The sequence below is a fragment of the Opisthocomus hoazin genome, chromosome 1, assembly GCF_030867145.1.
Source record: "Opisthocomus hoazin isolate bOpiHoa1 chromosome 1, bOpiHoa1.hap1, whole genome shotgun sequence".
NCBI lineage: Eukaryota > Metazoa > Chordata > Aves > Opisthocomiformes > Opisthocomidae > Opisthocomus > Opisthocomus hoazin.
Window position 1 is genome coordinate 63,582,788 of NC_134414.1, and position 26,684 is coordinate 63,609,471.

Sequence of the window (26,684 nt, forward strand, 5' to 3'; positions counted from 1 at the left end):
ACAGAAGCTCGCACTTAACAGAGACAAAACTTTAACTAAGAACAAGGAAAGCTAGACTCCAGATTCACAATCCTTGAAGTTTAAGGAAAAAGTAAAAAAATTATTTGGGGTTTATCCCTTGAAATAAACAACCTGAAAAACCTAGTTTTGGCTAAAAATATGAAAAGCATTTTAGCTGATAGCTATAAAGGACTTTTAAGTGAAACGGAAAAACCCATACAGCACAGAATTAGACCATTTGAAATAATGCTTCCAGTAAAGATGCAACTTGTTGTTTCACAAATTCAGATTTACATATTATACAGAAACATTGCCAAACACATCATAACTTTTAATTATCTCCCTTAAAAATATAACAAAATGTTTTGTACTACTGTACAAACTAAATATCTTTAAAGTTTGAGCCTATGGGAAGATAGATGGGCACACTCTCCTCCTTCCACAGCTAAAAAACGAGAAACTAAAGCGCAGTGGTTAGACCAAAGTCACAATGGAACAGAGGCCGGAAAACCAAGCAGAACCTGCCCTTCAGGGTCTTTTAGTGCTTTTAGCCGAAAGAACCAATGCTGCATTTTACACATCCAAAGATTGAAAGAATGTTGAAAAATCCCATACCCAAATCAGCAAGCATAATACCACCATTCTTCAATGTTTTATAGCAAAGAGAGGTGAGCACAGGGAAGGGCAAAAGGGAGACATGCAGACACTCCATTGTTAAAAAATAAAGATTTCAAAGTGAAGGGTAGTTAGGGCATAGTCATATCAGAGATTTTACTGTCTTTTTCCAATGCTTAGAGGTTAAGAAATTACACAATGATGCACATATTCTCAGATGGTCATTTCTATATAAGTGCATTTTTAAGTATTATTTTCAAGAATGCACTAGTTTTAAAAGGTTGTTTTATCTAATAGTATTTTGGTATACTTTGCAATTCTTGTCACCTCCAACAGTTACGTGTGAAATCTTCTAAAGAATTTTTTCTGACAAAATACATAACAAACAGAAAAACTTAGTATCAAGAATTAAGTGTAAAAAAAAAACCAAAAAGAGCAGCTTTCTTTTAAAAGAAATTTCCATTCAATCAGTACCTGTCAAAATAGTCCGTCGCTTACACTGTTCTTCTACTCCTCCTTGTCTTTTACCAGCTTGAGTAAAAGGCATCTCAAACATAAAGCGACGAATGTTATGAGTCCTTTCAAAATCTGTCTTTCTTTCTTGTAACTCTTTTTCTTCAAAGTATGGAATTACATGTGTAACTTGAATATATGCATATTTTGAATCTAAATCCTTAGGATTGACCTTAAAAACATGAGAAAAAAAAAAATCAAATAGCTACACTGTGAATAAAGTGGATTTAACTGTAGTCATACAACTTTGGTCACTTAATCTTTACATTATTGAAAACACAGGAAACTTTAATGCTTTCACAGGGCTTCTCTGTATTCAGCTTCTAACTATCATGAAGACAACACACCTAGATGCGTTACAAAATACTGTTAGGTTTTTGGTTTTTTTTTGAACACTCATTATCAATAACTGCTGTATGCAAAACTGCAAACCAAAACATAATACAGAGTTATACCCATGATTAACACTGGAAGGCAGAGATGCAGAAAACCCAGAAACAAATATTTGTCCTTCATGACAGCTGATACAACAGTAGATAGGAGACCAAAAATTGCTAGTGATATAAAAAGATAATAATTAAAAATAAAACCCTACATTGTACATAGTTCAGAGATACTATCTTCAGAAGACACTCCTCCCAGCCTGTCTGCCTCAACTCTGACACCCTGTGAAGGTCCCAAAGAATATACTGGTGGGAGCAGGGCAAATAGAAGGCTTCACTATGAAGTTCATTTTATTTCTAGAACTGAATGAGCAAGAGCTTCATGGACTGGCAGATATTTAATTCAGTAAAAGTCAGCAGCTAGTCTGCAGTACAAATAGATAAGGCCTCCTAAGTCTTTGCCCGGCAGGGTCCCTAAACAGACAAAGGATTTTTTTTTTTTGTAAATTCCTTCAACCACGGGGTAAAGAGGGCACCCTAAATCTGTGCACCTTTCTAAAAGTTGTAGTCTACCATTTTAGTCTCACATCAAATATTCACGTTATCTCTGCCTGTCTCTGAGCCTTTTCACTTCTATAAACTAAGTGGGAAAAACAGCAACGCAAATACACACACGAAGTCACCAGGTAAGTCCTGGAGCAAACTGGGAACAGAGCTAAGGTCTCCCTGCTGTCATCCATTTTTATTGGAACATGATGCTTGATTATTATTTTTTTTTAAGCTGGTATTTTTTTTAAGATTGCTGGACATGAACTTAAATAGTAATTTATGTATCTATCTTTTTTATGTACCTATGTTCTCATAGAGCTAATAGAAAATGTTCCCTACAAATGTTGACAAACACATGCACTATAAGTAACTGTAAAGAATTCAGCAGAGTACACTGGAAGAGCTCTGAAAAACTGCGATTACAATATAAATCTCTTGCCTTACATGGCATGAAAGCAGCCCTTGCGTAAGTCCTCCTCTCGTTTTAAAGTTCCAATATTGAAAGCCCACCATTTCTGCACTTTCAGGCCGAGAGGCACAGAACTTTGTGATCTTACTGGTGGAATCAAGGAACAGAAGAGACAGGAAATTATAGTAAGAGAAAATCACCATGAAGTTTGAAGCCAAACAAAAGTTAAAAATTGGCTGAAGAAGAGAAGGAAAGGAATGCAGAGAGGCATCTTGCGCAGTATGTGTTCATCTCAGCATACAGGACACTGTAGCCCTCTTTAGTTCACCAGTTTCGGAGCCTTCAATTACCAAGGAAAGCATTTCCTATGACAAATCTAGATTTAACCAGATGACTTTGTGCGAGCAATTTTTCCTACAGTTTAAGCATTTATAAAATCGAACAAGCTCAGAGACATAGGCAACAGATAACACAAACAACTGATACAGAAATAAAATGTTGTTTATATATGGTACTTTTCTCAGAAGAGGGGTTTATTTCTTAAGTCAGAAGAAAGTTTGGACTCTGCTCTTGGGGTGCAGAAAAGGGAAAAACTTCCAAAGAATGACTGTGCATGAACTCGCAAGAAATACAGCTAAAGATAATACAGGTTATGATCATAATCCAAATTTGTTCTAAGATACAATTATTGTTTTGAGAGGTAACACTATGGAAATTATATTTTTTGATCGTTCTTAAAGGTAAACCTAATAGAAGATGATACTTCTCTTATGCCCTTCAACCAGTAGTTTTTAGACACTTTCGTGTACCAAATGAGAAACAGACAGTGATCCCACAGAATTTCCCGTGGACTACTAGAAGCAATATGTTAGAATTTTTTAGAGAGACTAAAGATCATACTTTGCCAGAATCCTGAATCATTTTGACATTTTCAGATCCAAATTTGTCAGAGTAGAGTTTTTGGAGTCTTTGGGAAATTTCTGAGAGAGGTGTGAGTTTAGGCTCTTTGTAGATATATTCCTTTCCATCTTCATCCTCAAAGAATCCCTGTAAAAAAACAAAGTAATCAAAATCTTGGGAAAAAAACACATAGGGCAATGATGAAGATGAACATAATGTGTGTGGTTCAAAGCAAATATAAACATTTAACATCAGGATTCAAGCAAACACAAATAAAGAGAAATTAAAATCTAAGTAAAGAAGGTTTCTTAAGAGAATTTAAAAAACCACGAAAATGTAATCATCTGCTACAGAATGAGTGAAAGATAATGGAAACACATAGTTCAAATTTTAAAGGTTTGTTGCAATTTTATGGTGTGCCAAGCCTTCGAGATAACTTTTCTTCACTTTTGTTTAAAAGTGAACTTTAGCACTGTTTCACTTGCCAAAACAGAAATCTTGTTGCCCAACAGGACTGTCTGATTCACATCAGTATTTTGGCAATGGTTTACATAAAAATAAGTAGTAATAAAAAAAATTCGAGAAAATGAAATTTAATTTATGTAGAAATCTTACTTTTGTGTTGTACTACATTGGCATACACTTATTTTTATTACATAAAGCATTTATTTTAAAACCATAACTAAATGCAAAATAGAGTACATGGAAAGTGAAACAGGTCATTGGTTTAAAACAAGCCATGTTCGACTTCATGTTTGAAACCAGAAAATAAATATTTTTGTCATAAGCAAAACAGACAAAATAGAAAAGCACAACATCTCATGTTTAAACACAGGCTAGATTGACAAAAATACCCACATCAAACTAAGGTGAAATGCAGCAGTTTTTACTGCATTGCTTGCTTTGTAAGCGGTTACTGTAATTACCTCAACATCTGTTTCACTGTCTGTAAACTGGTATTGCTATAAAGTTATAAAAGACAACAAAATACATGTAAAGTTATACTGCTCAGAGTATTTTACAATGCTCCATGCTCAGCTGAACAATTAGCAACTGGGCTATGCATGTAGAAAGTGTATTACTTGATACCATACAGAAACATGGATTCTAGACATATATTAGAGGACGTGAAGCTGTCCAATGCAGCGACAGAACTTTTCTTCGAAGCATGCAATACCGATGCATAGAAAAGAGGTGATTTGTTCTCTAAATGGAACTTCATGTTATTTTTTGAATTGCAATGGCTAATTAATGCATACCAATATAAGAAGCAGCCTTGCAAACCACACTGTAGCACTACAGACATTAAATCAATACATTGCTAAGAACTGACATTATAGAAAACTTACCGCTGCCTTAAGGTAGTAAATAAAAGAAGAAAAAGAAAAAAAGGCAAAAAATTTACTGAGGAAAATAAGGAAGAATAGTATCGAACTGATAAATGTTTTAAGCTAAATTATTGACGGTGTTTAATTATTTCTTACAGAACACATTTCTCGTACTTTTTATGTCATAATATGAATATAGATGGCAAACTAGTATACCTTGTAAAATAAATTCAGAGTTTTCTTACTGCATAGAGAAGACAAACGGAAGTTAAATAATTCTCACCTGTCCAAAGAATGCTACTCTGAAATAAGTTCCCAGCAGTCTCTTGCCTGTATGCATAACTTCTGTTACTTTACTGTATGCTCGATGAAGGGTGTCATATAAATGAGCAAGCCTCTAAAAATAAAAGAAAACAACCATGGAGTAAAAGAATAATGTAGAACTTTCCTACCTTAAAAAAACAACATTAAATGATGTCCTTGTAGTTAATAACTACTAAAAACATTGTTTTATTCAACAGTAGTAATGGGTTTCACACTTCACTAGAATGACAATATGTAAGGTTAATTTTTATTTATAGGTAAAGAAAAACATTTTAAATTATTTAAAATTGAAAAAAAATTCAACATATTCATGTTTCAGTTATGATATTAATACCCTTGTTCTGCAATGTCCAATGTGTCACCCAGTTAGACTAGAAAAATGAGGATTTTTTTTCTTGCTCAAATTTACTTATGATGAATTTAGTACCTCAAAATCTCTCCGTTTTTCATAAATAGGAATTATAAGTTTATATATGTCAGCAATGAGTTCATAGCGTTCTGCCTTCCAGAGTCCATCAGCACACTGCTCCAACAATTCCATCAGCACATCCTAGATTTGAATACACGTTTCAAAAAGTAAAACAATTCAGTACTCATGAAAAGAACAGCAAATAACTATACCAAAGTTCTTCCCAGTGAAAAGGGAGGTCTTGCTTCAAAACAAAATTATCTACACATAGTAATTTAAATTTTTGTGGCAATCAAAAATTACTAAAAGGAAACAAAACAGAATGGTCTGAGTGTACGCATGTACTCTTTGTATTTACCACAAACAGCACTTTCCTTTTAGATACTCCTGACCTCTTAAGTCTACAAATGACACCTCTGTGAGGACCCAAGGTCTTACCTTGAGACCCTTGTCTTACCTTGTAAGATTTTCTTTTTTTCCAAAGTGTTTTTTCCTTGGGTTTTTTTTGTTTTGCACAAAGAACATTATTTTAAAAAGGCAGCTATTACAAACACTTCACTGTAGTGGTTCTGAAGGAAACTATTAAACAAATTACATAAACAAAAAACCAAAAAGATAGCAAAAAGACAGAATACCAAAATCCGCACTCGGAAGGAATTATCAAAGTACAATGGTGGAATTTTATATACTTGCTCCAGAATAAAAATACAGATAACAACAGTTAGAGAAGCTGAGAAATCCTGAAGGGTCAAAACAGTCACAAGCAAGAAATCACCTTGGCTTTGTTGGGTTTGATCCTAATATCCTTGCAGCAAAAAGTTAGTTATTTAAGGTTAAATAAGAATTATGCTTATCTGTACATTAGAATGGAAGCATATATTTTGCAATAGAGCAGTTACATCATAAAGTCTTTTCAGTTTGTTATGATTCTTTATTTTCCACACATTTAACTACTACTACTTCAGTAAGTGTAACAAAATTAAGATAACATTATTACTTTGCTCTAGTTTTCATACATTTAAAATTACTTGGCTAACTCCATTCACTCAGTTATAACAAACAATTTTACAGATACTATGGAACAGCTCATAGCTCGTGTGACGAAGCTGTCATATACTTCGTCACGGCTCGAGTGCGACAGAATCACTGTGAAGATGCCCATTGCTGTCCACATACCCTAACACATCTCAGTTCTCTCTAAACAGGTCTGGAGCTCCAAGAACCTCCAAGAGAACCCAAGCCTTAGACTGACAGATGTCAGCAGACATTACACTTCTACCTCTTGAGACGTTCTGGTACCATTCTTGCATCATAGTGGTGAAGCCAGAAGTTGGAAATAACTCCTTTTTATCCTTAGAAAGGACCCAGTGCTGCTCTATTCCCCTCCTCCACAGAATCACAGAATGGTAGGGGTTGGAAGGGACCTCTGTGGATCATCTAGTCCAACCCCCCTGCCGAAGCAGGGTCACCTACAGCAGGCTGCACAGGACCTCGTCCAGGCGGGTCTTGAATATCTCCAGAGAAGGAGACTCCACAGCCTCCCTGGGCAAGCCTGTTCCAGTGCTCCGTCACCCTCAGAGGGAAGAAGTTCTTCCTCATGTTCAGACGGAACTTCCTATGCTTCAGTTTGTGCCCATTGCCCCTTTGTCCTGTCACTGGGCACCACTGAAAAGAGTTTGGCCCCATCCTCCTGACACCCATCCTTGAGATATTTATAAACATTTATAAGGTCCCCTCTCAGCCTTCTCTTCTTCAGGCTGAACAAGCCCAGCTCCCTCAGCCTTTCCTCGTAGGAGAGATGTTCCAGTCCCCTCACCATCCTCGTAGCCCTCCGCTGGACTCTCTCCAGTAGCTCCTCATCTTTCTTGAACTGGGGAGCCCAGAACTGGACACAGTACTCCAGATGAGGCCTCATCAGGGCAGTGTAGAGGGGAAGGAGACTCTCCCTCGACCTGCTGGACACACTCTTCCTAATGCACCCCAGGATCCCATTGGCTTTCTTGGCAGCCAGGGCACACTGCTGGCTCATGGTTAACCTGTCGTCCACCAGGACACCCAGGTCCCTCTCCGCAGAGCTGCTCTCCAGCAGGTCCACCCCAAGCCTGTACTGGTGCAAGGGGTTGTTCCTCCCCAGGTGCAGGACCCTGCATTTGCCTTTTTTGAACCTCACCAGGTTCCTCTCTGCCCAACTTTCCAGCCTGTCAAGGTCACGCTAAATGGCAGCACAGCCTGCCGGTGTATCTACCACTCCTCCCAGTTTGGTGTCATCAGCATAACTAAAACTTGCTGATGGTACATTCTAACTCTTCATCCAGGTCGTTGATGAAGAAGTTCAACAAGACTAGGCCCAGTACTGACCCCTTGGGGATACCACTAGTTACCAGCCTCCAACTAGACTCAGCGCCGCTGATGACAACCCTCTGAGTTCTGCCATTCAGCCAGTTCTCAATCCACCTCACCGACCACTCACCCAGCCCACACTTCCTGAGCTTCCCTAGGAGGATGTTATGGGAGACCGTATCGAAAGCCTTGCTGAAGTCGAGGTAGACAACATCCACGGCTCTCCCCTCACCTACCCAGCCGGTCATGCCATCGCAGAAAGCTATCAGATTGGTCAAGCATGGTTTCCCCTTGATGAATCCATGCTGACTACTCCTGGTAACCTTCTTTTCCTCCACTTGCTTGTTGATGACCTCCAGGATAAGCTGCTCCATCACTTTTCCCTCTCTTTGGTAGAGGACTAAGACAGCACAAAGACATCACTAAGAAAAGCCAACTTTAATACTGAGAGCAAAAAGAGACTGAAAAAAACTCTGCCCTTATCTGTGTGTTGCAGCAGTCCCTAAAACATCTCCTTTCCCCCATTCATTATGAGGCTGTACAGACTCCCCGATATCACCATCCCCAGCAACCAGGTGGTAAGACCTGAAAGGCCAGTGTCACTGCTGGACCATAAGGGCTGTCCACAAACACTGTTTCATGACAAGACAGTCACCAGAGGGCATCCAAATGCAGCAAAGCAGTAAAATTTTGTCTGCAGACAGGAAAAAAATATAAAGAGCAAAAGCTTCATGTGTGAGAGCTGACAGGAGGGAGGAAAGGAACACAACACTTCTGGGCCACCTGTCCCAGTGCTTCTCCATTCTCATGGGAAGAGATATTTTCCATATATCCAATCAGTTTCCCTTGTAACCTGTGAGAACAGCCTCTTTACTCTTTTATGGCACACCTCTTAGAAAAGTCTAATTCTTCCACTAACCACCTTAGGAGCTGGACTTTTTCCAGTTTGTTGATATATATCTTGGGGGGGGGGAGAGATGGGACACACAGACACACATGACATGGGATGGACACAACAGTGCTGGGCACCAGATTAGACACGGGGTACCACAAATGCCAAGTAGAAGGGAGAAACCCCACTTCCCTCCACTTCATGACCCTATGCTCTCTTTGTAATACAGCCCAGCATGCAGTTGGCCTTCGTTGCCACAAGGCTACACTGCTGATTCGTATTCAGCTGCTTGTCCACTGGAACTCCCAGGTGTTTCTGCAGAGCTGCTGCCCAGCCAGTTTGTCCCCAGCCCATACTTAGACACTGGGTGATTTTTTTTGCAGATGCAAGGCTTTTCACTGGTCTTTGTAGAACTTTAGGAGGCTTCTGTGTTCCTTCAGTTTGAGGTCCCTCTAAATGGCAGCCCTGCCCCGCAGGCATATCAGTCACTCCCCCCTCCATTTAGTTTCATCCAAAAACTTGATGGAACACTGTATCCCATGACCATTAGCTTGCTAATGAAGCTATTAAACAAAATCAGCCTTTACCACCATACTTCAAGTATTTCGCACATTTAGGTAAGTACCTATTTCTGTTTCTCATAAAGTGCTTTAATATATTGAATTACACTGCAGGTTGATCACTTACAAGAGCTCTAATACCATCTGAGTTGTGAGGCTCTTTCATTTATCAATCTGCAAGTTAGAGTCATTCCTCTCATGGAAAGCCACAGAATCATAGAATGGATTGGGTTGGAAGGAACCTTATAGATCATCTAGTTCCAACCCCCCTGCCATGGGAAGGGACACCTTCCACTAGACCAGGTTGCTCACAGCCCCGTCCAACCTGGCCTTGAACAATTCCAGGGAGGGGATGTCCACAGCTTCTCGGGACAACCTGTTTCAGTGCTTCACCACGCTCACAGTAAAGAATTTCTTCCTTATACCTAATCTAAATCTACCCCCTTTCAGCTTGAAGCCATTACCCCTTGTCCTATCACTACAAGCCCTTGTAAAACGTTCCTCTCCAGGTCTCTTGTAGCCCCCCTTCAGGTACTGGAAGGCTGCTATAAGGTGTCCCCACAGCCTTCTCTTCTCCAGGCTGAATAGCCCCAACTCTCTCAGCCTGTCCTCACAGCAGATGTGTTCCATCCCTCTGACCACTTTTGTGGCCTCCTCCGGACCCGCTCCGACAGGTCCATGTCTTTCCTGTGCTGGGAGCTCCAGAGCTGGACGCAGGACTCCAGATGGGGTCTCACCAGAGCAGAGCAGAGCAGAGGGGCAGAATCACCTCCCTCAACCTGCTGGCCACGCTTCTCTTGATGCGGCCCAGGATCTGGTTGGCCCAGGATACAGTTGGCCTTCTGGGCTGTGAGCACGTGTTGTGATTCTGTTGCCAGGTCATGTTGAGCTTCTCGTCAACCAGCAGCCCCAAGTCCTTTTCCTCAGGGCTGCTCTCAATCCATTCTCTGCCCAGCCTGTATTTGGACTTGGGATTGCCCTGACCCATGTGCAGGACCTTGCACTTAGCCTTGTTGAACTTCATGAGGTTCGCACAGGCCCACCTCTCAATCCTGTCCAGGTCCCTCTGGATGGCATCCCTTCCCTCCAGCATGTCGACCGCACCGCTCAGCTTGGTGTCATTGGCAAACTTCCAAATAGGAAGGTAGAGATTGACTTAGTATCTGTGGTGGAGCTGTATTCCGGCAGATTTTATTTTGGAAAAACCAACAACAAATCTGAATGAAATTGTTTCCAACTTTAATCAACATGGAGTCTGGCACTTGCCACAGGCCTATTAGCCATAGCTCAGATCTCCCACAGATGTACTGCTTACAGCAAAGTCTAACATGGAAGTGATATCAGGTTCCAGGCTTTTACCTTCCTATTTCTGACACCCAGAAGATTTTTAGTCCTGCAAGAAGAATTTGACTTGTGCTGCTGAATAGGCTGTCTGGGTAAACAACTCTTTTAATGAAACGCACACAGTAACTTTGTTAAAAAAGAAAAAAAAACACACCAAAATTTTGTTTCTTCAACTAGCTAATTTAGGTTAGGGTAACCCTGGCCTGAGAGAAAATTCTTTTAAAATGAGAATTAAATTGAGAATTTTAAACTTTTCAGTTTTTTAAGTGAGAAACTAGATAGTCTTAAGACAAATTTCACTTAATTAGGAAGGTATTACATAAACTGGAGAATATAAAAGACATTTTGTCTCTTTTAGAAACATGGAGAGATCTCCCCTGACCTCCCCCATACTTGTAATCACTCTTTTTGAGATTCAACTCTAAATTAACTAGCATCCAGGGAAATCCCAAGTTTTGAGAAAGAAATTCCACATGACTCCTGTTATGACGTATAGGAAAAATTCCCATCAGAGCATCATTTTGCTCAGTAGTAGTAAAGTACAGCTAGAAAGACACGTTTCTGCTTTCTGATTTCTGTACCCAATCGATCTGTCATATTTTTTCTTAGACTAATATAGTTTTGCTTATTGAAGAACATACTGAGGAAACACTCCATATATGAATGTTCTTATTCATGAAGCAACTAGACTACCTGTTTTGAAGTACAGCTGTAAAAAACTATTCATGTTAATTTATCCATGATTTTTAGTCTACTAAAACACAAACCGTTCTTTCCTATTATTACTCTTCCTGAGATAAACTATAAGAAGTTATCTGAAAAACAGTAACTTTTTTCAATATTTAATCAGTTACAGTACTACATGGTTAAGTTTAAAAAGGGTTGCATGCAGAGAAAAATAAAATTTGGCAAGGTTTGATCCTTTTGCAAGCTCCACAGGCTTATAATTTCACTCTTGGCTTACTTCCGTTCCACGGAAATACTGAGAGATGGAAACAAATTTGTGTAGAGTTCAACGAGCCAGAAAAAGCAGTATATTCTTTTTGCAGGAACTGACTAATGAGAAAAAGAATAAAGACATTACAACTTAAAAAATACAAAAGAATTCTATCTGACAAATGGTTTGTCAGATAGACACTGACAAGAATTTCTAAGAAAAGTTTCCATCAGCAGTAGTCACTAGAAACCCAACTCCTGGCTCACTTAGAGCAGCTTACATTTTGCTTTGGGTAACATGCTAAATTTCCATGCTGGATGAGGAGAATCGGTGATTTAAAGAATACAGCATATAATTTCAAAAAAAGCCATCTGTTCTTGGGTGTCTTTGGAAAGAAAAACCACTACGTTTCTCATTTCAAGTAATTCCAACTCTTACCTTCCAAGACAAAGGCAAGTGAACAATTTCTGTCTTAAAACTATAGAGCAATGCAGTATCAGAACTTAGGAGTAAAACACAGGTACCCTAGGCCTAAACCCACGCTTATACCACTTAAGTTTTTCTGTTCCTCCTAAACCTGTTAGCATAGCTACAATTTGAACAGTCAAGTAATTTTGTCATACACCTTCACAATATACAAACTAAATCACAACAGAAAAACATTATTTGTAGTACAATTACGCTTACACACCAGAGGTTTTTCCAGCACAGCTACTGCAAGTAGTGGTCTGTCCCTCCCTCCCCCACCTGCACTGGCAAATACATAGCATAGACATAGCTCTTCATGAGCATGATTATTCATAATCTTTCCATACAGGGTTCTTCACAGTAAAATTTACTGTACAGACAGCACAGATGGATCAGTGAAGACACAAGCAGTGAAACTGAAGCCAGAAAAAAACTAACCAAACAAAACAACAAACCAAGCCATTGACGCAAGTCTGCTGTCAGTAAAACCACTTTCATTGTTATGGCATATTTGCTTAGGGAAAACCAGCAAAATCCAGTGAATACACTTTCACGATTGCTGGTGCAGGACCAACCTAAATCAAAGTCAGTTTAAAAAAAAAAACAACAAAAAATAACAGATCTTGTTAACTCTAAATAAGTAAACCACATTACTGTTCATCCTATCAACTAGCTTAAAAATAAATTTTGCTTAATTTTATTCCAACAGTGGTGTTGAGTTGATGTGCTAGTGCTTTATTTAAAATATATGTATATAGTAAATTTGCTAAAGCTGGGACAGATCACAAGTTTTTTGTTTCAGTTTTAGGATAAGATAGCAGCTAAGAAAACAACTATAATATCCATTAGTCAGCCTCCAGATTGAAACACAAAACTTGGAAAAACAAACAGCACCTCAGTGTGCATCAATTCTAACACTGTTATGCTTGCTTACTTCATTGAAGTGAACATCTTGCATTCCAACATCCTCCATCATTGAAGCCTCTTCATCTATATTAGGTGTGATTACTCTGAAAGCAGTACAACCTTGCCTAAACATCCCTGTCATTGAAAAAGAAAAGTAGAGAAATTTACTTTTTTCTACCAGGATAACGTTACACCATTTTGTGACGCTGGATAAGACAGAAGCCATATTTAAATATACTTGCCACCACATTAATAAATAACAAAAAAAATCCAGCCTCCCATTGCATGATTAAACTACTAGACCTCACATTACTGTGTAAGTTTAAATAGGTTTTAAAAAAACACATAACTTCAATATCTGGACTCTTATCTACCAAAATAAGTAGTGTCTGAATCTTCCTATTTTACCTTAAACCTGTGTCTAATCTTCCCCACATCAAGTCTAAGGTAATAAAGGTAACTTTTACAGTTTTTAAGTAAACTGGTGTGGTCATGCTGGAACAAACAGGCCCTGGCATATCAGCTTGCCCAGTCTGAGCAATATGAATGGACTGACATCAACCATACCAAAAGATCAAAGGGTGGCAAACCCAATTACTCACCTGTAGATACAGAAAAGCCAGTCTACAAGCAAGAACAAAACCCCCAGCACTTTAACTTCCTTTACTGAAATTGGTATTTAGCAAAAACAGGTCTTAGAATGTTCTATACATGAAACCTACCTCTTTTACCCATTCTGTTTAGCTCTTCTTTATTATATCAGATTGTTGAATTAAAAAAATCAGGATTTCTGGCCAAAAACTGTATTAATTAAAGCCTCAAGAGCAATCAGCAAACACTGCTGAAGCACAAGGACTTGCACGTATTTGTTTCACAGCTCATTCCCACAAAGATTCTGTCTGCTCGCAGGGCAGTCTGACCACCAGAGGTTTTATTGAGTGATTGCCTCAAATGCATGGTTTTGGTTTGCTCCTGAAAATATCACAGGTAGAAGTTTGACCCTCTATATTACTGAGAGAAAATAACTGCTATTTTTGTCTACTGTCATATAACAGATCACTCAAAGGGATCACAAATTAATACAGATTATCATTAGTTATCAGTTAGCTGTTATCAGGCTTCCAAGAGGATGCAGAGACTTTGATAAGCAACTTAGTTTTAGATCTGGTCTCAGAGAAGCTTCTGAAATCATTGGGCCTAAGGGGATAGCCTATACAAGTATCCGGCAAGAGGCACAAAAGAAACAGAGAGGAGGCACCTTGCAGACCCATGACTTTGCTTCATTTTGAACTCTCATGCAAAGGCAAAGCTAAAAAGTTGTGAATATGAATTTGTCTGCCTACAAAAATGAAACGCTAGCTCAACATCATAATCAGTCTTAGCAGATTTCTGAAATTTTCTTCTAGAGATCTATTTTTCTAAATAAAGCCATATAATCTTTTATTTTCTCAAATCCCTGACTAAGAACTCTTCAATCCTATAGATGATAGTTTTCTACCCCATCTCAAGGGTCATCAGAAACCTGCTTTTACAGACAGCTGCTAGCAGAGAACACCGGGACAGGCGAATCATTCTGAGCACTATTATCACTGACTCAGCATCTGAACATTTGTACAAATTTGACTTCTCTGGCAATACCAGGTTTCGCTTAGTTGAACAAGAATAGTCACTGATAAGTTCGGTCTAGAAAGTGCCCGATTTCAGCTATTAGCAGCTCTGGTGTAAAATTAAAATTTTTACTTTCCTAAGAATTTTACTTTACCTTTATCTGAAATGCTGCCCCTTATATATGCTTAAATATGTGAGTATGCTATCCAGGTAGGTCAGAATTTTTTCCTTGGTGAACGCTGAAATGCCTACAGCTTCCTCAGGGAAACTGTTGCTTTTCCTAAACTATAATGAAAAAATACAAACATTAAAGTAAGATTTCAAAATCATACCTTTTCGTGTGAGATATTCTGCAACCAGTGCTGCTACATGGACATAACACATTGCTGCCTAAAACAGAAACAGTAACAATCTTATAAATTACAATTATAACGGAACTACTGAAAAAAAGGTATATAAGACGAGCCCGAGCCTCAGATGACTTCTTTGGTTTTCCTTTTGCTGCTTTGCAGGAGATGTCCTATGTCTGGTATAAGAATTCTGCACCTCATTTATGCAGAACAGCAACCGTGCAAGAGCACTCCTATTTCACCAGAGCATTGAGCAGCATGGACAGTAGTACACAATCTGAGAGTGACCACGGACCACACGTTACAAGGTAAGAACGCCATGCTATCATAAAAAAGGCAAATCTCTTTTTGGAATGTATTTTAAGTGTTATGAGAAACAAAAGAGCTATTAATTATTCTACTCAACATCTGATGATTCTTTCGCTAACCTGTTGTGTCTGCCTTTTGGCTCCATATCATGAAAAATGTAGAAAAAATTGACTGCAGACCATCTGCAAGCAGCAAAAGAAAAGAAGAGAGATCTGACCTATGAACGGAATTTGATGGAATTTGGTTGCTGTAGTCTGGAAATCAGAAGAAAAAGAAGAGCGATCGAGTAGTGTTCCAATGTTTGAGATGTTTTATCAAGTTGACACTGATCACTTTTACCCACAGAAAGGACGAAAAATGATTCAAGATTCTTCTTTCACTAAAACAGGTTTAGGCTTACAGCAAAGTGTTATTCTAACTGCAGTTTGCAGAGTTTACATATGGAGGCTGCAGAATCTTAGACACTGCAGCTGAAGACAAAAGGTAAGTATCTGTCAGAAATTCTCTCCAATTCATACTTTGTATGGGATTGGGATTGGTGATTTACAGATGTCCACATCTAGCCGTACAGTCAAAGATTCTAATTTTTTAACCAAAAAATTAAAAACAGACCTGAAAAGAACTAAAAGAGGTAATCAGAAATGACTTGCAGGTGTATTTGGGTATGACAAAAAACTTGTCAGCCATTGAAACTAATCTACTAACAATCGAAAATTTATTAAAAATGCCTGTTATATTACACACTAACAACTACATATAGCACATTTAATTTAAAGCAACATAAGCTTAACCTTATTACAAAGCTAAAAATGGTTTGATTTTATTCACTTACCTCTGAAAGATCTCCATTTTTAACATGGATCCTTGCCATGCTGTCTAACCATGTCTTCCTCAGTTCAGGTGTACTAGCATAAGACTTTGCCAAACTGTACTGGAGGTCTACAAGCATTTCTGGATCGTTCTCATGCTCCTTCATCTGAGCTGTAGCCATCAGTACTGTACGAATTCGTTTTGTTAAATCCTTAACATCAGAAGGGAATGTAGTGTGCTAAAACATGGAAAAGTTACATTAACTACTATCTTTTTTCTATTCTTGGCATAATAAAAAGTTGAAACATAATTGCAAAAGACACCATGAAATAGTTTTCAAGCTTTCCTTTCTACAGAATGGAAAGAAGAATAAAAACAGACCTTTATAATTCTGTCGTTATTGGCACAATTATTGATGATGGAAAGAGACTGCTGAAATCTAGTTCCTCCAATTCCAACAACATCAGCAATCAACTGGCTTACTGAAATAATAACCTTAACAGAAACAAATGTCTTGTTAGTGCATATTTCATGAAATGCCCTTGAGATGTACCTATGAAACAATAACAATATAAGTTTTTTTCTTTCTAATCGAAAGACTATTCACTTAAGTAAAATTATATTTGATCCCACCCCCAAAGTTACTTGTATAACACACACAAGAAAAACCAAGCTTATGTAAATTTCATGAACAAGCATCCTCTGGTCTAAAGACTGACTTCTAGGTGAACTAGCCAGAGGTCATAAAAGTAGTAAACTATTGTTCCCAGCTTTGTCAGAACACACAATTTTCTATGTATTTGAATTATTTTAGACTTTCAGGTGCTTGTTGCTGCATTCCTTTCTTCAGACACAACACAGTATGCCATTTAACAATCAAAATAACATTCACAAAAGTAAATATTGCTAAATATTTCTGCACCTGGGGAGGAACAACCCCTTGCACCAGTACAGGCTTGGGGTGGACCTGCTGCAGAGCAGCTCTGCGGAGAGGGACCTGGGTGTCCTGGTGGATGACAAGTTGACCATGAGCCAGCAGTGTGCCCTGGCTGCCAAGAAGGCCAATGGGATCCTGGGGTGCATCAAGAGGAGTGTGGCCAGCAGGTCGAGGGAGGTTCTCCTTCCCCTCTACTCCGCCTTAGTGAGGCCCCATCTGGAGTACTCTGTCCAGTTCCGGGCTCCCCAGTTCAAGAAAGATGAGGAGCTACTGGAGAGAGTCCAGCGGAGGGCTACGAGGATGATGAGGGGACTGGAGCATCTCTCCTACGAGGAGAGGTTGAGGGAGCTGGGCTTGTTCAGCCTGAAGAAGAAAAGGCTACAAGGGGACCTAATAAATGCTTATAAATATCTCAGGGGTGGGTGTCAGGAGGATGGGGCCAGACTCTTTTCAGTGGTGCCCAGCGACAGGACAAGGGGCAATGGGCACAAACTGAAGCACAGGAAGTTCCGTCTGAACATGAGGAAGAATTTCTTCCCTCTGAGGGTGATGGGGCACTGGAACAGGCTGCCCAGGGAGGTTGTGGAGTCTCCTTCTCTGGAGATATTCAAGACCCGCCTGGACGAGGTCCTGTGCAGCCTGCTGTAGGTGACCCTGCTTCGGCAGGAGGGTTGGACTAGATGACCCACAGAGGTCCCTTCCAACCCCAAACATTCTGTGATTCTGCGATTCTGTGATACTCACAAATAAAAATTATTTCCTACAAAACACAGGGCCATCAAACTGTTTCTAAGTATTTCCTTGTACTGATCATACTTTCATTTGCATCTTCTTACTCTTAGAATAGTACCAGCCTTGCTTGAATCCAAAATAACTGCTTTTATGTCTTTATGTGACAGGGCTTTGCACAATGGTATGCAACTGTGCATCTACAAATACAGGCAACCCAATATTTAAAAGACACAAAAAAAAGAAAAATAAAGTAATACTAACTTGCAGATGTGTCCTGACAAAAGATTTCTTCCCTGTGTAATCAAAATTATTTCTCATTAAGAAGTACAGTAACTGTGAAGCTTCAGTACGAATTGAACTCAGTTTGGAATTACAATACTTCAGAATTTCATAGCACAGTGCAGAACACATATCAGCTCTACCTTCATAAAATGTAGAGGGAAACTGAGGAAAAAGCAGAAAAAAAAGAAGTTATTCATTAAAACTAGCTTCAGTTCTTGATAGAATAAGCATGTGAAGAAAAACACAAATATATTAATATTCCCAAATCGTGGAAAAAAAATAGACAGCTACAGCAGTTCATGACACAAAACAATTTTTACAGTAATTCAAAGGACAATTATTCTACACTGCTGGGATTGGATGAGTCCTTATTCACCAATTTTAATTTTGGATTTTAGTTCTTTAAACTTTTACAGTATATTGTTACCCAAAGAACTGGATAAGTACTTGAAGATTAATTATTTTAGAACTTCTTACCTTAAAAATAAGTGCCCTTAAAGCAATGAAGACATTTTTCAATGCTGTTTCAGATTGATTCTTTTGAAGGAAGCAGAGGTATACATCAAATACTTTCTTCATCAGTGGATTATGCCCATGATCAGTCAGTAGTTGATTCTTTAAATTAACAGTGAGAATTTATGAGTTTTGTACAATGATACCTTTATAAAATCCTAAAAACATACACAGATCATTCAAAAGCAAGAAAAAAAAAATCTGCATAGTATTACCAAGATGTTTAATAATACAAACATATCTGAATTTTAATTAGATATTTCTAGCACTTCATTAATCTTGCTTATAAAATGTTGGCTTCTGAACAGACTTACAGAACACGATTGTCTTTAACAGCTGCTCATTAAATCATTAACAAGTCTTTGAGAGGCATGCTCAAAGTATTAACACACTTCGGTTACCCTGGCTTTAGCAGCTCAGCGGAATTTTCTCATAGTAGTACATCCTACTACAACGCTCTCAAAAAAACTTCCTCCAAACTAAACACCCACCCACTCACTGTCTTTCATTACTGTCCTAGAACTGAAACTGAAAGGGCTTTTAAGAACAAAAATATTGGTTATTTTTCAGAGTTTTACCTACATCAATATTTAAAAGCTCGTTCTGAGGCATGCAATACACAGGGTTACTCCTGATTTCTGTATCACCAACATCTGCCTTCCATCCAAACTTTTTTTTTTTAAAGCTGGTCTCTTCCAGTTTCTCTAGCACAGGTACTGGCTGTGTGTCTACTTTTAACAGTTCATATTGCTTCTGTTTTTGCTGTGAGGACCTGTTTTCTCCCTTTGACCACTGAGCATATACGCTAGGTTCCTATGGGACTCTAGGATAAAACAATGAGGTCTCTCTTGTTACAAAACACCAAACCAGGTTAATAAATTCAGGGACTGCTCAATCCAGTCCAGGGAGTTCAGAACTGAGAGGACCGTGTTAAGTATTGCTCCCTCTGACTCCTCTGGCCTTCCAACAGGATTCTGCTAGGTCTTACACCTTCTGCAACTCCCCTCTGCACACGCCACTCTTCCTTGCCATTGTTATATACAGGTGTCCAAACGGCACACTGCAAGGCAGCTCCATTACTATCTCAAGTAAGCTTTAATGTAATAGTAACTCTAAGAATCTAGTTTAACAATTTTTTAAAAAAGATTCTTGAGGCCCAGTATAGACCTGGACCCTTGTATCATGCCTTAAGCTTTCTCAAACATGGAAGAGATGTCTAACTGCAGATGTCTCCTTCTCTGTTCACGGAGATGCAAGAAGAAATTCTTCGAGCTAAAGAATTTCAGCACAGCCCTAGGCATTTTGGGTGTTCCTCAGTGTTAAAAAAATTGAAGGAGGCAACCCTCCATTAAAAACCATTCTGATAATGTGACTTGCAGACCAGAAAAACTCAGTGTGGCTTCAAGCTTTGTGGATGAATAGATACAACTGTTTGCAGGAGACCAAATATCTCCAAATGCTATGCAGCGAAGCCACAGGCAGGCCATTTTAGCGGAAGCTAGACATAAATGACTGGATATAAGCCAGCCTATGTTTGGTCATAGGAAAACGTTGTACCTCTTGGAACAGTATACAGATCTCAGTAGATCACCCAAACTTTAACACCTCAGTTCCAATTCTAAAAGATCATAAAGCTTACTACTTCCAGATTTATAGCAAAATAATGAAACGTTGTCTTACAAACCCTTATCCTTATGAGGATATTGATATAATACCCTTTCTTCAGATGTCCCAACATCAGAGGTAGGTAGTTCACTAAAGCCACCTAGAGCAGTAGGAATTCACACAGGATCACTTAAAATTCTACCAAGAAGCAGACATAACTTGTGACTTCCATGCTATAAGAGAGATCTGGATTCCCTACTAGTGAAAGACTATCTTGAGGAGAAAAAGTTGTCTGGCTTTCAATATAATATGCTAATTATTCCCAAAAGAAGCAGATTGGTATTGCTAATTTAGTGGCCTTCTATGATGGAGTGATTGCATCAGTGGACAAGCAAAGAGATATATATGTCATCTATCTGGACTTCTGTAAGGCCTTTGATGTTCTTCCCCACAACATGCTTGCCACTACATTGGAACGATATGCGTTTGATGGATGGACTATTAGAAGGATAAGGAATTGGCTGGATGGCTGCGTCCAAAGAGTTACACTCAATGGCTCAGTGTCCAAGTGGAAACCAGTAATGAGTGGTGTCCTTCAAGGGTCTGTACCGGGAACAGTACTAATTAATGTTTTCATCAATGACACAAACAGTGGGATCAAATGCACCCTCAGCAAGTTTGTACACGATACCAAGCTGAGCAGTGCAGTCGGTTTGCTAGCGGCTCCCCTGTAGCATGCCATCCGGAGGGACCTTGACAGGCTTGAGAAGTGGGCCCATGTGAATCTCAAAGTTCAACAACACTAAGTGCAAGGTCCCACACCTGGGTTGGGGAAATTCCCAATATCAATACAGGCACAGGGGATGAATGGAATGAGAGCAGCCCTGTGGAGTAGAACTTCAGGATACTGGTGGATGAAAAATTGGACAAGAGCCAGCAATGTGTGCTTGCAGCCCAGAAAGCTAATTGTACCATGGACTGCAAAACAAGAAGCACGACAAGCAGGTCAAGGGAGGGGATTCTGTTCCTCTACTCTGCTCTCATGAGACCCCACCTGGTGTACTGTGTCCAGCTCCGCAGCCCCCAGCAAAAGAAAGACATGGACATGGTACAGCGTGTCCACAAGACAGCTACAAAAATCAGAGGGCTGGAACACCTCTCCTGTGATGAAAGGCTGAGAGAGTTGGGGCTGTTCAGCCTGGAGAAGAGCAGGTTCTGGGGAGACCTCATGGCAGCCTTTCAATATGTAAAGGATGCTTACATGAAAGATGGAGAGAGACTTTTTACCAAGGCCTGTAGCGACAGGACAAGGGGCAATAGTTTTCAACTGAAAGGGGGTAGGTTCAGATTGGACATAAGGAGGAATTTTTTACGGTGAGGGTGGTGAGACACTGGAACAAGTTGCCTGGAGAAGCTGTGGATGCCCCATCACTGGAAGCGTTCAATGTCAGGTTGAACAGGGCTTTGAGCAACCTGATCTAGTGAAAAATGTCCCTGCCCATGGCAGGGGGAGTTTGACTAGATGATCTTTCAAGGTCCCTTCCAACCCAAACCATCCTATGATTTTATGTATCTTAGTGCATTTGATTGAATAGAAGCTCCTGATTCTCCTACCTGTTTTGTCTGGGTCTTGTAGACTACTCTGGTATACTCTTATCTCCTTTCTTAACATACTGCACATACAATCTTGAAGGACGTCATTCCAAGTGTGAAGGGCAACTGATAACTAAAAGATTCGTGTTCATTCTTCCTAAAGATTTAAAACTAGGTATCTTCATTTTCAATTCAGTCATGAAGTCTGTGGACAGAACTGGTACTAAACTCCAATTAAATTACTAATGAAAGGAATCGCATTATAAATAAGCTCATGTTTTCATAACTAGATTAAAGATAAGACACTACATTTGAATCTTCAAGCAAGGATCTGGATACAAAGAGGCCCACTGCCCTAATTAAGGGAGAAACAAGCTAGAGATATCATCTGTCCTTTTTGTAGCTTCAGCTTTAATGTTTGGAAAAGCTCAAAAAAACAGACAGGACGTGCTATAGGAAGATACCACAGGAAAGCTACAGTAACTGATAAAACTAAAAAGAAGTCTTATTAATGGACAAACTGAAATTAAGTTACAGAAAAGGAACACACAAATTGCTGTTAATTAATTGAGTGACTTAATACAAGAAGTAGTCAAGTTCAATACAAAAGTCTGATAGTGTCCAATTATGAATTATGGTTTTGCCATACAATAGATCTTTCACCCCACATGGCCTTTAAGAGGCAGTTTTATCACTAATATTAGGTAGACACTAAAGTTTCTAAAATGTTTTTAGCAAGTTAGGATGAGGAAGGAGCTTTTCCCACAGATTACTGCTGATCAGTAAGGAGTCTGTGTGCAACGTGTAACTGAAGCCAACGCATTTGGCTGTGAGAGGTTATCAGCTTTTACATGACACAATAATGACATACAATCCTAGAAATGCTAAACATGCAATGCTATATTACTAGACTATAAAATATACATATAACTTTGACTTTTTTTTTTTCATTTCTAAAGGTAATTATGGGAGATGTTAACGTCAAGTCAAAAACAAACCTTAAAAGCCATTGTGAATAATGACAGAGTATCCAGAATTGTAAGGCAAACTTCAGTGGCAATATTTGCTTCAAGTAACGACTGGTGAAGAACATCTGCATCTGAATGACCATAGCCTACAGAAATTTGAAATGAACTGTAAGTGCTGGATATACTCATTTGAATGTTTACTATTTCCAAAAGCCTTGCTGAACTAGGAAAAGATTAACAAGTAAAAAGCTTGAAAGAAGTTAGTATTTAATACAGAAAAATAATTCATATGCATTTAAATATTTTTTCAAATATGTGCATATAATTATTCTAACGTAATTTGCACAAGACCGTAAAATATATCAAGTACAAATGTCAACAACAGAAGCATTAAACAGCAGTTAAAAGAAGAAATGCCTGATGTTTCATATATATGTGTATGTATGCAAGAACACATGCATATATATAAATGTGCACAGTTATACATATACACATATATATTCTTAAAGTAAGTACTGCAGTAGGATAGAGTTACAGCTGAAAATATGTAATGGCAAATTAATGATGTTATAATGATCTCAAAGTCAATCATAAGTCAACCATTCTAAAAATACAAAACACTGAGAGTTGAAGGAATACAATCATTTACTTCTACTCAGCTGAAGACCCGAGAAATTAATTCTGCTCTGTAGCAATACCATGCAGTAACTCCATATTTAATAAAAATATTTTATCACTTCTAGCTCCATACTGTATTTGAATAATTTTAAAAACATATCCTGCTTCAGCACTGGTCATAATATGTTGTTTACGCTCCCTAACATTGATCTTTAAGAACCAGATTCACAAATGTACCCTGGTTGCTTTATAAAAATTTGGTCTGGATCATGTTTATGTGTTAGATTTACAGTCAATTTAGCATCACTAAATCAATGACAAACATTACAAACTTGTTGAGACCAAGAAGAGAACAGAAGAAATGGCATATTCTTTTGTAATGACACCAGACCACTTCTTTCTGCACCTTCTTGCTCCTTGGCTGCATACCCATAAACAGCAGTTTCTTTGGATTTATACATTCTTAATGTTAGGAAGTATAGACCTCTTTCCTATCATCTTCTGCATTCTCTCTGCCACCTCTTCCTCCTCCCATGTATTTTCTTCATGGTTTCAACCCAGTTACATCCTTCCTCTCTTTAATTATGGAAAGGAACAACTGGCATTTGGAAGGAACTTTTCACACAACAGCCATTTGCCAGATATTTTAATTCTACTAAAAGTGCTCTTTTTCTTAAAGAAATTCAAAGAGAAATCCTTTTTCATAGCAACCACTTTTGGGTGACCAGAAATCCTTAAGCTAGCATATGGTTTCAGTAATGTTGAAGATACCAAGAGACTACGACTGTTTTGAGAACTGCATTGAGGACAGGGGAAATATTCTTTAAAGGAGGAATTTGTTTGGTCTTGCAGATTCTGAAATTTCTCAGAGATGTGAAATATCCGTTGCACCTTTACTTTGGTTCTATTCCTTGCTTAAATTATTAGAAAGAGAGAAATTAAGTTTATAATTTACATTTACATGCAACTACCTTGCCAAAGAACCATGGTTTCAGAAACAAATAAAGCAACAATTTCCACCAGATACATCCTTCCTTTATGTATCCCATGCAGGATACCCACAAGGTTTATCGAAGTTCTGAAAACTGCTTTGGATACATGATACAGACAGACTGGCAACTAAACAAAACTAAAAGTTAGACAACAACAAGACCAAAGATATAAAAATTGATTTCACATTTGACATGGCTTTTATAGGAACATATTTGCACCTTGTAAAACCTTGGTCAATACAAGGTGTAATATCTTGATATTCATTAAGTGTCCAACAGTAAAAAAAACCCCACAACCTATCACCACTTTACGCAAAGTTATCCGAGTAAGACACCTTACTTCACAATTTCCTTCAGATGGAAAAGAACAGAAAGTTTCTTTTTACATAAGCATGCATTTATTAAAATCTTTCAGCTCACTGTTTCCTACAAATCAGTAAACTTTCCCAAGTTCCGGAAGTATGCAATCTCTTTGCACAGGGCCCAGAAACAGATGTTTTATTTATTTGCCAGATATTTGTTTAAAAAAAATCAGTCTTTATCTACAAAGTATTTTACCTTACTGAATGTTCAGTCACATAGTGTAAAAGCTCTTTTGTGTATCAAAAAACACCTCGAAATTATCACGATACAGCAGTAGCAGACTGATTACAAGAAAAAAAAAGTAATTTGCACAGCTATATAGTTTTCTGACATTTTTAAAATCAAAGAACTGCATTTCTTATATTTAAACAGGTATGAGAATGCATTTATAAACACAGGGTTTTGGTGGGATTTATTCAGTTTTACACTAGACTGTGGTAAATCTTGTGCAATCAGGCTAATTGTTGCTTTAGATTACAGATAAATGAGCTAAAAGATTTTAAGGGACAGTTAGATATGGTTTGGGAAATAAAAGGATGAACACAGTGAACATACAGTTAATTCAAATAATTGCTTTACTGCATACAATTCTTTTCAGTACCACTGTTGTATTTTATTGGATTAGTCAACCACTTTCATTGTTTTTCGAAGCTGAAAATTGAAAAATGGTGCTTCAGAATACTTTACATACAGTATATGTTGCAATTTAAGAGCAGCATGTTTAAGAAGATAGGCCACAAGCAGATTTAGCTTTCATTACAGCAGTCTTATACAAGCTGACTTCAACCTGATTAAATCTTACCATTGTCTACAGAAATTCCAAGAATACTTGATATCTTTCTCACACTGAAAACAGAAAAATCACTTCATTATTGGACGCTTTTTCACTTCCAGACAAACCAAATCATGGGCTTCACAATCTCCGTAGAAATTCTAAGAAACTTATTCCTCCTTAGGGGATGTCAAAACATGGAGATATGGTCAGAATGCGTATTTTTACTTTAAGACTAATCTTTTATAAGATCAAGTGGGGAAATAAAATGAAGCTTAATAAAGTGAATAGAAAAAATAAGTAAATTTTGTAACTACGTGCAGCACAAAGTTAAGCGCATATAATTAAAAAAATTAAAATACAGTTTTAAAACACGCTGTAGTTAACCACGCTCCATGTTATGGCATCAGCCAGCACTGATTGTTCTCTCATAAAGCAGGGAATAGACCATTGACCGATTCCAGCTATTTGTTTGACCTAGAACAATAAAAGTCATTGAAATGCACTGGTGTGGCTCTGGGACGTGTCTCTGGTGTTGTGGTACTGGTTGAGGATGATGAATGTTATCATGTAGTGAGACTTACTGTGGTTAAAAGTGAGAGAGTTATCCAGGCTGCTCAGCTGCTGCAATCTGGCATGCATCATTCCTGTTCTGTTACGGGAAACAGGCAATGTCTGAGATTTTCGATCATGAACTATGGATCCCAACCCCTCCTGGTTCCTGCAAGATGGGTGAAATGGGATAGAAGCAAAAGTTAGACATGTCAAACTGCAGCAAGACAGGAAGTGTTAGTTAAGCACAGGCAGTTTTATAGAAAGAATTATAATGCGACCTATTTACTGTTTTATTTATAAAACAAAAATAGGTTGCTTAAAAAAAAAAAAGCATCACAGCAAACTCTTTCTTAAAACCTCAAAGCATGAAAGCAAAAGCACACAAGCAGTTGCTCCTGAAGTGCTAAATTTACTTCAGAGCTATTCAAAACATAAATATTTGAGAATATAAATATTCTGAAAATAATCAGAACTCAAAACCAAATCGTCTATTTTGATTGTAAATATTTTAGAAAAAAAGTTAGAAGGACACAAGGTGGTAAAATTAGAAAGCATACATGCAACCGGAGAGCAGGAATTAACTGAGGTATTATCATGTACATCTTACCCAAGCAGGAAGGGAGAAGAGCCATATACTTTGTTAAACTTGCAGCAATCAAGTGAAGAAAACAGAAAAGTGATCTGTGTTAGCAATCAGTATAGGCTAACTTCCTATTGAGTACCACCACCAGAGCTGATGAAAAATGAAAACCAGTGCTTGAATTACTGAATTCCCTGTTCCCTTTCACTCTGTCATTTGT

At 38.3% G+C, this 26,684-nt stretch overlaps 1 protein-coding gene across 13 annotated transcripts in view; it reads right to left on the reverse strand.

The window, feature by feature from the left end:
- The window catches only part of DOCK9 (dedicator of cytokinesis 9), a 142,694-nt gene that overhangs the window by 7,137 nt on the left and 108,873 nt on the right, over positions 1 to 26,684 (reverse strand). For 6 of the 13 annotated variants that reach the window (XM_075424146.1, XM_075424114.1, XM_075424138.1 and 3 more), the window contains 12 exons: positions 25,914 to 26,050; positions 22,615 to 22,730; positions 18,383 to 18,520; positions 17,885 to 18,067; positions 16,336 to 16,449; positions 15,977 to 16,192; positions 14,818 to 14,875; positions 12,906 to 13,012; positions 5,449 to 5,571; positions 4,981 to 5,094; positions 3,370 to 3,516; positions 1,090 to 1,300 (listed from right to left, as the gene is read on the reverse strand). In XM_075424146.1, the coding sequence (XP_075280261.1) occupies positions 1,090 to 1,300; positions 3,370 to 3,516; positions 4,981 to 5,094; positions 5,449 to 5,571; positions 12,906 to 13,012; positions 14,818 to 14,875; positions 15,977 to 16,192; positions 16,336 to 16,449; positions 17,885 to 18,067; positions 18,383 to 18,520; positions 22,615 to 22,730; positions 25,914 to 26,050 (1,664 nt within the window). Of the gene's footprint in view, positions 1 to 1,089; positions 1,301 to 3,369; positions 3,517 to 4,295; positions 4,332 to 4,718; positions 4,725 to 4,980; positions 5,095 to 5,448; positions 5,572 to 12,905; positions 13,013 to 14,817; positions 14,876 to 15,976; positions 16,193 to 16,335; positions 16,450 to 17,884; positions 18,068 to 18,382; positions 18,521 to 22,614; positions 22,731 to 25,359; positions 25,404 to 25,913; positions 26,051 to 26,684 lie in introns of all 13 variants that reach the window. The other 7 variants (XM_075424162.1, XM_075424157.1, XM_075424131.1 and 4 more) reach the window with 3 other exon arrangements.